This window comes from Pteropus vampyrus, unplaced genomic scaffold (genome assembly GCF_000151845.1).
Source record: "Pteropus vampyrus isolate Shadow unplaced genomic scaffold, Pvam_2.0 Scaffold271, whole genome shotgun sequence".
In the NCBI taxonomy this organism is placed as follows: Eukaryota; Metazoa; Chordata; class Mammalia; order Chiroptera; family Pteropodidae; genus Pteropus; species Pteropus vampyrus.
In genome coordinates, this window is record NW_011889052.1 from 1,098,083 (window position 1) to 1,112,112 (window position 14,030).

The following is a 14,030-nucleotide window of genomic DNA, read 5'->3' on the forward strand; positions in this document are numbered from 1 at the left end:
GGATCTGGCTTGTTCAGGGTGGCATGGCCGTAGACTAATGTAACATTTTAAATCCAGAGTCCTATCCCTAGCCACAAGGCTGGATCACAGCCAGACCTGGGACCCACAGCAACTATCGCCATAATCAGTTTTAGAACATTTTCTTAACTCCAAAGAGAAACCTTGTACTCACCAGCAGTCACTTCTCATTCCTCTCTCAACACCCACTCCCTTCCCCCTCCCAAGACAACCACTAATTTGTTTTCTGTCCTTTCCGGAAACTTTATATAAATAGAATCATACAATATATAATCTTTTGTGTTATCTTCTTTCACTAAGTGTGTTTTAAAGGTTTATTCATGTTATGGCACTCGTCAATATTTCATTCCTTTTATAATTAAATAATATTCCATTATATATGTATATCATTTTATTTATCCATGAATCAGTTAATGGACATTTTAGTTGTCTTCACTTTTTGGCTATTATGAGCAAGACTGCTATGAACATTCATGTACACGTTTTCGTGTGGCCATGTATTTTCATTTCTCTTGAATGGAACTGCTGGGTCACATGATGATCTTTTGAGAAATTACCAACCAGACTATTTTCCAAAGCAGCTGTACCATTTTCCGATCAGCAGCGTATGAGGGTTCCAGTTTCTTCACGTTTTTGCCAACATTCGTTATCTCTTTTTGATTATAGCCATCCTAGGGGATATGAAGTGGTATCTCATGTGGTTTTGATATGTATTTTCCTATTGACTGGTGATGTTGAGCATATTTGCATGTGCTCATTGGCCATTCGTGTGTCTTCTTTGGAGAAATGTCTATTCAGATACTTTGCCTATTTTAAAAAAATTGGCTTATCTTTTTATCACTGAGTTTTAAGAGTTCTTTATATATTATAGTTACTAGCTCCTTATCAGTTATATGCTTTACAAATAATCTCTCTCATTCTCTGGATAGTCTTTTCACTTTATTGATATCTTGGTTAGTATCATTTAAATTACTAAAGTTTTTAATTTTGATGAGGTCCAGTTTAACTATTTTTTTTTTTTGTTCTTTCTGCTTTTGATTTATATAAGAAGGCTTTGCCCAGCCTAAGGTCATGAAAAATTCATTTATATTTTCTTCTAGCAGTTTTATAATTTTAGCTCTTACATTCAGTTCTGTGATCCATTCTGAGTTCATTTTTGTCTATGACATTAGGAAGGGGTCCAAGTTCATTTTTTTGCATGTGGATATCCATTTGTTTCCAGCAGCATTTGTTGAAAAGACAATTCTCCATCAAATTATTTTGGAACCTTGTTAAAATCAATTCACCTTAAAAGTAAGGCCTTTTCCCCCCTAGATTCTCAATGCTATGCTATTGATCTATATTTCTATCCTAATGCTAACACTACACTCTCTTGATGTCTATAAACTTTGTAGCAAGTTTTGCAATTGGAAAGTGTGAGCGTTTTCTACACCCTTGTTCTTTTTCAAGATTTTTTTTGGAATTCTCATTCTTTTGCATTTCCATACGAATTTCAGGATCAGCTTTTCTTTCTTAGAAAAAAAGTACATATCTCCTATAGACAGCATAGAGTTGTTTTTTGTTTTTGTTTTTGTTTTTTGTGTTTTAAATTTAGCCTGACAAGTCCTACCTTTTGATTGGATTGTGAAATTCATTCACACTTAATATTTTTATGGTAGAGTTGGGTTCACATCTGGCATTTTACTTTTTGTTTCCTTCTGTCTTCTGTCTTTTTCGCTTCCCTATTCCTCCTTTAGTGCGTTAAGTGCATGTAATCTAGTGTAATATTGTAATTCCCTTAATAATTTTTTTCTCTATCTTCACTGAATTTTTTTAGTAGTTGCACTATGGCTTACCATGTATATCTTAACTTATCAGGATATACTTCAGATTTACACTATTTTAATTCAAGTAATGTTTAGAAATATTATTTCTACATTGCTCTATTTCTTCTTCTCTCTTTCTGTGCTGTTGTTATTAGATATCTTACATCTCTGTTTGTTACAAGCCCAACAATACATTGCTATAATTATTATTTTATATCATTTTACGTATTTTAAAGAAGCTTAGAGAAGAACAGACAGGAAGTATGTATTTAGAGAGTTTGTTATATTAACCTTTTATTCGCCATTTCTGGTCCTCTTCACTTTTTCCAGTGGATGTAAGTTATTATCTGGTGTCATTTCCTTACACCTGTACGGCTTTGCTCCCATTCACCTCCTTTGTGCTGTTGTCTAGTATGTTACATTTCTATATGGTATAGGCCCAATAATGCAATTTTAAACATGCTGTTTTATACAGTGCTTTTAACGTCAGTGAAAAGAGGGAGAATTGATATGAATCTATGCTGTTTGTTATAATTCTGGAGTTATGTTTGCCACACTCTCTATTTTTTTCATGTGGGTTTGAATTACTATCTGGTGTTGCTTTCAGCCTGAAGAACTTGTAAGATGCCTTATTTCTGGTAAGGCGAGTCTGCCAGCCACCAATTCTCTTTTATACATCTGGGAATGTCTTAAATATCTTAAATTTCATCCTTATTTTTAAAAGATAGCTTTTCTGCACATAAGAGTCTTGGTTGACAGTTTTTTTTTTTCTTTTGGCACTTTGGATATACACCCCACTGCCTTTTGGCCTCCATGATATTGACGAGAAAATAGCCGTTAATCCTACTGAATCATTTGTATGTGATGATTCACTTTCTTTTGCTGCTGTCAAAATTTTCTCTTTTCTTTATTTTCAGGTAGTTTGATAATGATGTGTCTATATGTGAATCTCTTTGAGTCTGTCCTGCTTGAAGTTCATTGAACTTCTTGGACGTGCAGATTAATGTTTTTCATCATATTTGGAAGTTTCGGCCATTATTTCTTCAAATATTTTCTTTCTCTCTTTTATTTTTTCCATTTCTGTGATGTTCATACTCTTAATGGTGTCCCATAGTTCTATGAGACTCTGTTCTTTTTTATATGTATATACATATATCTTTATCTTATTTTTGGGTTGTATAATCTTTAAGTTCCGCCAGCGCAGATCTACTGTTGTGTCTTCTAGTGAATTTTTCATTTGCGTTATTATACTCTTTAACTCCAGAATTTCCATTTGTCTTTTTAAAACAATTTGTGTCTCTTTATTAATATTCCCTATTTGATTGCACATTATTATCATATTTTCCTTTACTTCTTTAAGCATGACTTCCTTTTTTATTTAGTTCTTTGAATTCATTTATAATAGTTGCTTTAAAGTTTTTGTTGGCTAGATTTGATACCTGGGCCCTCTCACAGGCAGTTTCTGTTACTTGCTTTACTGTCTATGGGAACGTTTTTTATTTGCATGTCTCATAATTTTTTGTTGAAAACTGGACATTTAGATAGTATATTGTAGCAACTCTAGTTACTGGCTTCTCCCTACTCCCACTCAGGGATTGTTGTTTGCTTGTTTATGTGTTTAATGCCTTGGCTGAGCTATTTTACTGACATCTATTTTCCCTGCAGTGTGAAGCCTCTGATGTCACTCTTCAGAGGATGTGTCTTTGGGTATATACCCAATCGGACTAAGATGGCAGCGGTTTTAGCAGGGCTTGCTTTGACTGTCTCTTTCTTTGACCTCTCTATCAAGCTATCTGCCTATGTTGGTATCATACCGGCTCTTAAGCCCTGATAATTGCCAGATGATTGCTTTATCTATCTATCTATCTATCTATCTATCTATCTATCTATCTATCTATTTATTTATTTATTTCCCAGCAATGCTCTGAGGCATAAATTGCTCCATGGTCTGATCTAATTAAATTTGGACTCCTTTGCTGGGTAGTTTTTGAGGCCAGTGTCTGAGGTTTGTTCTGACCCCTGGGAACTCTTTTTAACAGCATTGTCCCCTGTTTTTTTTTTCTGGTAAACTAGCTGGCCTGTGGTTGAGCTTGTCGCTCTGATGGAGAGACCAACTTCCCCTTAATTGCCGACCATCAAGATCTCCCTTGTTTCTGAGAGCTCTCTTAGACTCCAACATCACCACATTCTGTTCCAAATAAAATTAGTTTCTTTGGGGAAATCTTTGGAGCTCCCTGTTCTTATGGTCTGCCTTTTGTTAGCAAAATATCTGTGCCACTGCTCTGGACAGTGGCCTGTTTCTTTCAGAGTGACACCTTGCTTTACAAGCAGAGGACTGGGAAGGGATGGTAACCTCTTATCTCCCCAGCTGGTTTCTCCCAGCATGGAACGAACCTCCAATCGACAAGAAAACTGGGGTGAGGGCAGTTGGGACCCACGATTCTCAGTCTTTCTCATCTGGGGTAGAGCCTCTGCCCCGCCAAGGTGGGATCTGGGTAGGAAAAGAGCCCTCCTACCTCCTGGTCTCACTGTCTTGAGATTTAGCCTTAGCGACACAGAACTGAGGAACGGGGGTGATAATACTGATGATCTGTTTCTCTCAGGGAGATACCTCTGCCCTTGATTGTGAGCTAGGGAGTGAGGGAGTCCCATCTTCTTGGCCATGCTTGCCCTGAGTGGGGCTCCCATCATGCCGAGCTAAGCAAGGAGGGAAGAAGCGGGCCACAGACTCTCACTGTTCTTACTTTTGAGAACACTTATCACAATGTATGCCAGCACTTGATGTGGACTATGATCTCTCCGACCGCTGGTCTGTCACACTGTGAGGCCAGGGACCATTCCTGCAGCATACCAGTGGTTAGCTCAGTTTCTAGCACAAGGTCAGCACATGCTATGTGTTTATTGGATATGTAAATAAGTGGCTGCTGGGAGACCTAGCCTGGTAGTAAGGGAATTATCGCAAAGGCTTCTGTGTTTAGTAAGATAAAATTTGCACTAAAAAAGGAAACTCTTATAGCAATAGAGATGATGGGCTGAAGGAACTCAAGCTAGTGGCAAAAGGAACAGTGAAGGAGAACTTAAAAATTTTTTCAGGGAACAATGATGAGAATGTTCGTTGAGGAAGAGTCATTGTTCTCAGAAGGGCATGGATTTACGTGGTATATTAAGTGTTTTATCAACTGAACAGGGTCACTGGATGTGGGTACACAGGAGAGAAACATTTGAAGGAAAATACAAAGCCATAAAACTATGAGGACAAGGACAGCATGATTTTCAGAAAAGATGGACTGGTCTACCTCGGTCGAGTTATGTCGTGTTCCCCACAGAGGGTCAGCATGAGACTCAGCCGCAAGGGCACACAGCGGGCTTGTGGGCAGACCCATGCCACTAGGTGGTGTTCTCGGCACCAGTGGGGATGAAGATTCACAGAAGGATGAGAAAGTGTAGAAAAATGCCTAGATATCGTCAGAGGGATTAAATTTGGTAGAGGAGGGGATATAATGTGATATAATAAGAAATATCTATTTAGTCTCTGTCCCCATATCTTGACCCAGAGCTCCTAAAACTCCTGCGTCTGTTACTCACAGGAAGCCTTTTTCAACCCTGCACCTGAGTTTACTCTGATGGAGGATAGGCTGGTTGCCAGAAGGATCAACCATGTGGTTAGAAGATCTGGATTTTCAGCCCCTCCCCCGCCCCCCCACCGACCTCTGGGAAGGAGTTAGAGGCTGGAGGTAGAATTAATCACCAACGGCCAGTGGTTTAATCAGTCATGCTTCCTAATGGAACTTCCATGAAAACCTTCAGTGAGGAGGTTTGGAGAACTTCGAGGCTGGGCATGGACGCCCTGTGCCCCTTACCTCAGACCTTGCCCCATGAGCTTCTTCCATGTGACCATTTCTGCGTTGTCTCCTTTATAACAAACTGGTAATAGTACGTAAAAACACTTTCCTGATTTCTGCGAGCCATCCTAGCCAATCATTGAATCTGAGGAGGGAGTCACAGGAACCCTTGATTTATAGCCAGTCGGTCAGAGGGCTGGAGGCCCAGACTTGCCACTGGTGTCTGAAGGAGGGGGACGTCTTGTGGGACTGAGTCCCTAATCTACGGGGTCTGTGCTAATGCTAGGTAGTTATTGTCATAACTGAATTAAATTGTAGGACACCCAGTCAGTGTCCACAGAGAACCGGAGAATTACGTGGTGTGGAAGACCCACACGTTGTCAGAAGTCTTGTGAGTAGAAGGAAACAGTTTTTCTTTGGTAGAGGAAGAACAAGATTTTTTTTTTTTCCCCGTAAGATAGGAGAAGCCTGAAGAATAGTTTTCAGTTTGTTACAGAGCCTCTTAAGATATGAGAGACTTGAAAAAATGTTCCAAGTGAGAGAGAACATCAATGGAAAGTAAGAGAAGGAAGGCAAATGAGAAAGAGTTTAAGGGTCCAAACGGAAGAAAAATGTGATGAGGCCTTTGGAGAATCCCCACGGTTAGCCACGACCACTGTTCACTCTAAAACCAGCCATTAACCAGAGTGATGTCTGAGTTTACTTCCATAGATCCTAACGAAGTTCTCTTTGAGTCTGAGAAATGTAAATGTACAGATTCTGGAAACAAATCTTTCTAAGGTTTGAACGTCCTGGATGATAACCAGGTATTTTGAAAAGTTCAACAGTCATAAATTTGGAAGGTTTGGATTTGACTCCCAGCGTCGATATCGGCGACACCGTGTGAATCCTTTCTTATTCAGGATTTCATTTTCTACATCTGTGACATGAGGAATTAGGATCAAGTAAAACTGAATGGCACTTCCTCTTCTACCTCTAATTTCCCCATGATCCTAGATATACTGCAGAAAATGCGGGCAGAGCAAGATCATGTAACTCACCAACTGCAAAAGCAGCCCACGCAGTGATGACCAGAACGAGGACGGCATTCAAAGAGATCCCCTTCATGGTGGCAGAAGAGCTGTGGAAATATGCAGCTTTTGAAACCAGGAGAGAAAATTCCACTTGAAGTACAGATTCTCACAGTGATCCTTGTTGACCAAGAAACGAAATGTAAATACTTCAGATTTATTCTTGCCTCAGGTGATTTGAAATGAACCATGATGCAATTAAATTGCGTAAGTCATTTGCCTAGAATAATTAAACATTAGAAAAAAAGGATCTCAAAAATAGAATTTTAGAAGATGCCAGGAAAAAAAGGTCATGAAGAATATCTGCAAGGAATCTTTTGATACAGAATTAGCACCAAGAATTCTTCAACGACATGTTTAAAAGTTGTTGTTTATCTCTGAGGTAAAAAGGGTAATCATTGGAAAGTTAAGTGACACAGGTAAGTCAACAGACGGTAAGAAATGGCAAGGGACAAAACACTGAACACTCATTCCCATATCCCTAATCTTCTATAACATGATTACTTTGGTGTTAATATTTAGTAACTTAATAACATTCTTGAAATGAAAACCGTAGAGTACCAGCAACTTACTTGCATTATTGAAAACATTATAGTACAAGCTGATTAACATTATTATCTGCAGCTTTCTATACTCTTTTTCTATACATTTTCCTGGCAATTTATATGTCTAGGTAATTTCTGCCCAAGACCTTTCCTGAATAAAAGCAAATAATAAAGACTGTAACTCTTTTCCTTCTCAAAAGTTTGCAAATTAATAAGGCCACTTTACCTGCTGTGGCTCCTACAGTTGCTTTGAGAAACTAGCTGGACAAGATATTTTTTATTTTCAGTTTGTCGATTATAAAATAACAATGTGTGTGTTGTGGAGATGGGTAGTGTCTTTTCAAGGTCACAATGTCTGGCAGTGGAAGAGAGTGAACTTTGAAGTTAGAAAGTGTAGACATGACTCAAACCTATTTCTTCTGACTCCAAATTCTGTAATGCCTAAATTTCATGAGTTCATGTTTGTAATGTCCACTAACCCTTCAAAATCTAGTTGTTCTTGCCAAACCTGAATCTATCATTTTAGAGTTATGTTATACCCAGTTTTTGAATTCCTACATTTTTATCTGTATTACAATTATATTCAGGATAGTTTCAGATACTTATGCAATATATACATTGGCACATCTGCATATGCAGTTAATGTTATCAGTAGTCAAAACTACGTATTCACTTTATTGAAATATTTAATTTAGAATGTTTCTATATTGACTCAGAATCTTAAAGAAGAAAGTTACCTTCTGTGGAATCTGTCAAGTTCAATCTTATTTAGTAAAGTTGAGGAATTCTGGGATGGAGTTTTCATTCCCTTAAATGGTAGCTCTTTCTACCACTTGGAACAAAACGTCCCTCAAAACACCAGCTTCTTTTACAGGGAAAATTCAGAGGTTAGTGGGTGACGTAAATTCATTAGGTCCCAGTCCTGAATAAAGGGCCTTGACTGGGGACATGACGTAGAGTCCAGAGAGGTCAATGTACTCTCTCAGAACAGGTCTGATTGTCTACAGCGTTTACCAAGATTGTCTTCAAAGTTTTTGCTTTTGATCCCTCTGAATTTGGTGCCCACTTATATATTTTTAAAGTGACATGTGAAATTCTTCACCATAAGTTTAAATAGTTACAAATAATTGAATTACTGGCTTGTTCTCTGCTGAGATAACCTCCTCAGGGTGACTCTGCCTGACTCAGTATGATTTCTTCCATTATTCTAATCCCTTATCTTGCTTTACATACCTCTATTTCAGTGACCTCCACGGAAAATTTAGGAATACATTTATTTATTTGTTTAGTGTTTATTTCCACTGCTAGATGAGACAATAAGCTCTGTAAAAGAGCAAACACTGTCTTTTTACTACTGTCCTAGGCATCTTCTCTTGAGGTTTGAAACTGGGACACCAAAAGCTTGGTGACCTGTAGAGGAATCATGACCCCATGGTGGAGGAGACATGGTCTAATTCTTACCCTTCTGAAATGTTCGAATTTTCCTACATCCTCACCCAAATCCCCACATATTTTACTCATGCTAGGTTGGATACTTGTGTGTTTCTCCAAACAAATAAGATCCTTTTATGATCTGTTCTCCTTCCAGTTTCCCTTTTATTTGCCTATCGAATCAAACAGGCAATCAGGTAGAAATTGAAGAAGAGAAAACTCACCTGAGGCTCAGTTTTCAGGCAGTTTAGTCGGTGCTGCCCAACTGGTTTCTCACAGTGTGACAGAGTCAGGAACTTACTTAGCTTATGAAATTGCAAAAAAGTAACAAGGACAGAGTAGAGAGAGCCGTAGAAAATTTGTATTTATCGAATGCTAAATCTGGAACGGGCAGCGTGTCAAATGCTAGTGTCTATTTTATATACAGTCAAAATATTGTTTTAAATAAAATTTCACTTGACACATGAAATTATTACTAAAATTTAATAGCTCGATAATCCCATTAAATTCTCAAACTAGTGATCACTGAGAATCAGTGTCAGACCTTTTAAGATTGCTGGAATGTCACCTGATCCAAACTACTCATCTGACACATGAAAAAAAAGACTCACATGAGAGAGGCACTGGGCATAAGATATTAAGATTCATTTTCCCTTGCAGATGGCCAGGTTCTAGTGAACCATAATAAATATTCTTATTCTCCAGCTTAGGACTTAGGATGGCACTTCAGAGCCTCATGTGCACAGACAGTAAGAGTCATCCATTCTTATGCTTTCGTGTGGTAATATTTAGAATCCATGAGCAAAACTCTAAATCGATCTCTTAGAAACAGGACCTTGGTAGAGGCCTATGTAGCTAGATCTTCACAAACTGCCCCTCAATATTGAATCTTCTCAGTTGTATTAATTTCAGCCATTTTAGTAGGCATATAGAGGTATCTCATCGTGGTTTTTATTTTTATTTTTTAAATCTATAGTTTAGAGCAGCTTGAGAGTTATGAAAAAATTAAGTGAAAAGCACAGAGATTTCCCATGAGCAACTATGCGTGGGTTATTTTAGTAAACCAGGCAATAGAAAGAGACCAGTTCTCAGCCCAGTTACAACATAGCTTTTCATTCAGGCTTCATTCCGTAATAAGTGGTTGCCACCATTAAGTTCTTCCTGGAATCCTTCACCCACCAGCTACTCAACTCGGCTAGTCACTTCCATTCAATAATCAACTCATCAAAACCATCCATACCCTGAAGGAATTGATAAAGAAAAATAGGAATGTGAGGATTTCAAAAAAAATAGCAGGAGGAGAAAAATGCGTGTAGGGGCAGAAATAACAATTAAAAATTATCGAAAGGGATCATCTGAATCACGGAATCCTCCAAACTTACATTCTTTCATGTTCAGTTAAGAACATGATTCTATCTCTATGGTTAGTAGTCTCTGTGGCTCTAACTATCCATTTACTCGCTTCCTCTTTCTCTCTTCCCCAAACCTCTCATTTACTTGTCTATCACATGGCAAAACTTCGGCTCCTTAACTCCATGCCTTTGTGTTCTGCGTCCCAAAATTAAATGAAGAAAAGAAAATGGGCAGCTTCTCACTGATCACAAGCACTTTGGGTAGAGACACACTGATTGTCTCCTTAATTATAACAGCTCTGAGACATAGAGAAACAAACGCACGAAAATCTTCCAGCAAATGCCATCGAAATATGGGAGCTTAAAGATTGTATTCCCTTCAATATAAATAGAAAAATTATAACATTTCTAATATTCGTGTATGAAAAGTAACATTTTTGTAGAAGATAGCACAGGAAAATTTAGAGTTCTAAATTCTTTTAAAAGCAACTTTAATTAGAGTCAGCGTGAAAGAGTAAATAGGTGTCTTTAGAAGATCATCCCAAATTAAATCTAAGTAGTTAGGAGCAGAAGGGTCCAGACCACCCAAACCCCTTTTCAAGTCTAACCCATCTTGCAGAATATTTCATTCTCTCTTAAGTTCTCAGAAAGTGGTAAGACACAGAATGCCCAAATGTGTGTGCTTTTTGAAAGAATTTTATCTTAGTCCCAAAGCACACCTTTAATGGAATATTAACATGTTGCAAGATTCTGAATTTGAAAATCATTTAATTTGGGGACGTGGAACACAGATGCATGGAGTTAAAGAGCTGAGGTTTTGCCATGTGATAGAAAGGTATTTGAAGACAAGTAGGTCAGAGGTTTGGGGAAGAGAGAAAGAAGAAGTGAGGAAATGGATAGTTAGAGTCACAGAGACGACCAACGGTAGAGATAGAATCAGAACACGAAGTCTTGGTTTTCTGCAAAAAGGAGAGAGGTATCTGATTGTATGTTTCTATTGGAGAATTCTGCCCACCCCCTACTCCCTGGCTCCAGTGAATCAATGCTCGACTAACAATAGGTGAAAGATTAGAGAACGAATAATGAAAATAAAAATAATAATACGTAAGAAGTATAAGAGAACTCTACAGGAGGAGCTACATTGGTGAGGGAAACCAGGCTAGCAACACTGGAATGAGAGAAAACGAGTCGAAGAAAACTAAACGCACAATAGAAGTGTAGACGAGAATCTGAAACAGAGTTGAAGACTAATAAAACAGAGTAATCATTGCACAAAAGATAATGACTCACTGTATAACCCAAAAGAACTGGTTTGGTAAAAGGTGCTGCTCCAGGGATAGTGTGTGTGTGTGTGTGTGTGTGTGTGTGTGTGTGTGTGTGTGTGTGTGTGTGTGTTATAAAATGTATATTTGTGCTAAAACAGTAAGTTATTGAATGTGAGTTTTGAGAGCTGAGGTGATAGTAGATTGTTAGAGAAAGCACAACACAATATAAATACTAGATGAATTTATTGTTGTCTGGATGGCCTCTGGACTTGATTAGTAATTGAGAAGACCGTTTGCCTAAAATCTATATACATTGTCACTCTCTAAAACTTGACAGATTTCTTGTGCAAGGCGTGCAGCGCTGGCCACTTCGATTGGCATGACTCTGACATGCACTTTTTATGTCACAATGCCTCAGATTCCCTTAGAGCTTAGAGAAGATGACAAGGGCTCATTTGGGATGTGTGCTGGGATAAGGATGATCATAAACAGCCAGATAAGGGGGGATGGGAGGCTTCTCAGCTTTCTATGCTGCATGAAACAATGGCAATGTTCCTGATATTATTAGCACGAGTTCAGTTTGCTTTCTTCTCCCAGTCAGCGATTTCACAGTGTTTACATGTTCATACTTAGCAGTGACTGACCCTTTCTCAAATCCACAAATACTTAAATGAAGAGGACACGGATGGTAGTGTAAACCTATTCCCAGGCACCCAAGTGAATCTTGTTCTCATTACAGAAATATACATCCAGGCTCATGCAGCCAGAGCCCAGAGGGAAAGCAGGTACACGAACATATATTAAAAATCATCTACGTGATGATCACTCTGATGATCTCAATGAACTATTTAAATATCTTGAGATGCGTGTGCTATAATGTTTATTTTGCAGATAGAAATTACAAGAGTAAATATTTTTAGCAGAGAAAAGATGAAGATAAATTCAGACAGCACTTTCTCTAGAAGACAAAGTAAATGGTCTCTAAGGCTGATTGAGGGGAAGGGCCGAGGTCAGGTCTTTGCAATTGCTAGAGAAACGACTGTTTCCCCCACATTGGAGACACGGTCAGCATGTCTTCCAACATGTCCTCTCACCTGAAATATAGGGACTTCTCACCTAACAGACCTCTGATACTAGGACAGTGTCTCAGGGGTGACAGCGTCTGTGTGTGTGGCAAGGAGCAGCTAAACTCTGGGTTATATCTTTGGGAATCTCTGACCTCATCTCCTTCCAGATCTGTGATCATCCTGACATCTACAGCAGGAATGACGGTGGCTGCAAGGGGACATCATGCTGATTTCTGAAAAAGATTTGCCCAAAGTATTATGATTGTAAATAATTTCCGGTGGTTAATAAACGTGCCCAAAGAGACTGTCAAAATTAACTAGAGGAGAAACTTTCCAGCGATTTCCAGAGCGATGGGAAGCGGATATCCTCAGACGCAGTAAATGACTATGGAGAATCTAATTTGCTTTCCAGAGAGAATTATGGTTCCTCTGAGGGATAAATTTCCCTGAATGTGTAATTCTGTATACTTCCTCACAAATCTTAGATAGCCAGGTATTTAGGACATAAAACAGTGAAATAGAAACACACCAAAAAAAAACCAGTGCATAATAGAGCTGCCAAGGAGAAAGGAGTAAATAAGGACTTTTTTCCCTCCCTGCTGGTGTCCTTTTCCAAAAGAGGTAATGATTAATTCTGTCCAAAACCCTTGAGAGGAAAATTAATATAACGATATGACAGTGCTCTTAAGTGAAGCAGGAAGGAAGCAGGAAGGGGGAGAGGGATGGCTGTAGCAGCCTCAGTGGAACTGTGGTTTTGAAGAATCTAGAAGCAGAAGCAAACGTTGTTGGGTAGGCGGCCCTTCTAAATATTTTAGAAACGAAAAGAGGGAGGCTTTTCGTATTTATCCTCTTCTCTGGTACACATTTTCTTACCAGGTCATCCAGAGAACCTCCCGCATCCTATTCACGAGATCTAGTTAGCAGGATGTCATCAGTATAGTAAATTGTCATAATGATCAAAAATCTTTTCAGATTGTATTATGACACAGAACAGAAAAGTTGTCCTAGCCCCGTGGAAAGGGAGGGAATGTGAGCTGCTGTCTGATCCAGGTAATCAAAAATGGCCTTCGATCCTCTTTTCTGATAGGGATTAGAAGCAACACATTCCTGAGATAAATAGCCGCATACCAGTCCCAGAGCAGCGGGTCTGTGTTCGCCTCTTCCTGTAAAGGTAACTAACACATCTGCAGAGCAGCTGCATGTGGAATGACCACCTGGTTAGGTTTATGGAGTGGTCGCTCATCTGCCGTGATGCATCGTGGGGATAATAGAATTTTTTTTTTTGCAATAGTCATACATAGGCTGGGCCGGGGCTTACATTTCCTTTATCGTTGAGGCTGCGGTTCTACCTGGATGCAGTACAACTCTGCTTTACAATTTTTTGGCCAGTCGAGGCAATTACAGGAACATTCACTTGGCCCTCTCACCATAATGCATTTTGCTTAACGTGTCATACAACCTGTATGTGTGCCATGCCATCTGCTAGAGACAGCCATCATAACTCTATATATAGTCATAGACCAGAGCAATAGCTGTGAGGGAAGTTCACAGAACCAGTGGATCCAGTATAAGATAGACTCGAGCTACGTATGCATCGTCTGGTCTCCATATACTTCAATTTACCATGAGGACTGT

The 14,030-nt window shown here is 38.9% G+C and overlaps 1 protein-coding gene across 1 annotated transcript in view; it reads right to left on the bottom strand.

Annotated features, from left to right (window-relative positions):
* SPINK8 (serine peptidase inhibitor, Kazal type 8 (putative)) overlaps window positions 1–6,772 on the bottom strand; it is a 13,579-nt gene extending 6,807 nt beyond the window's left edge. Inside the window, exon 1 of the mRNA XM_011375448.1 lies at window positions 6,710–6,772. Coding sequence (XP_011373750.1) covers window positions 6,710–6,772 — 63 coding nt within the window. The remainder of the gene's footprint in view (window positions 1–6,709) is intronic.
* Window positions 6,773–14,030: the final 7,258 nt, after the last annotated feature.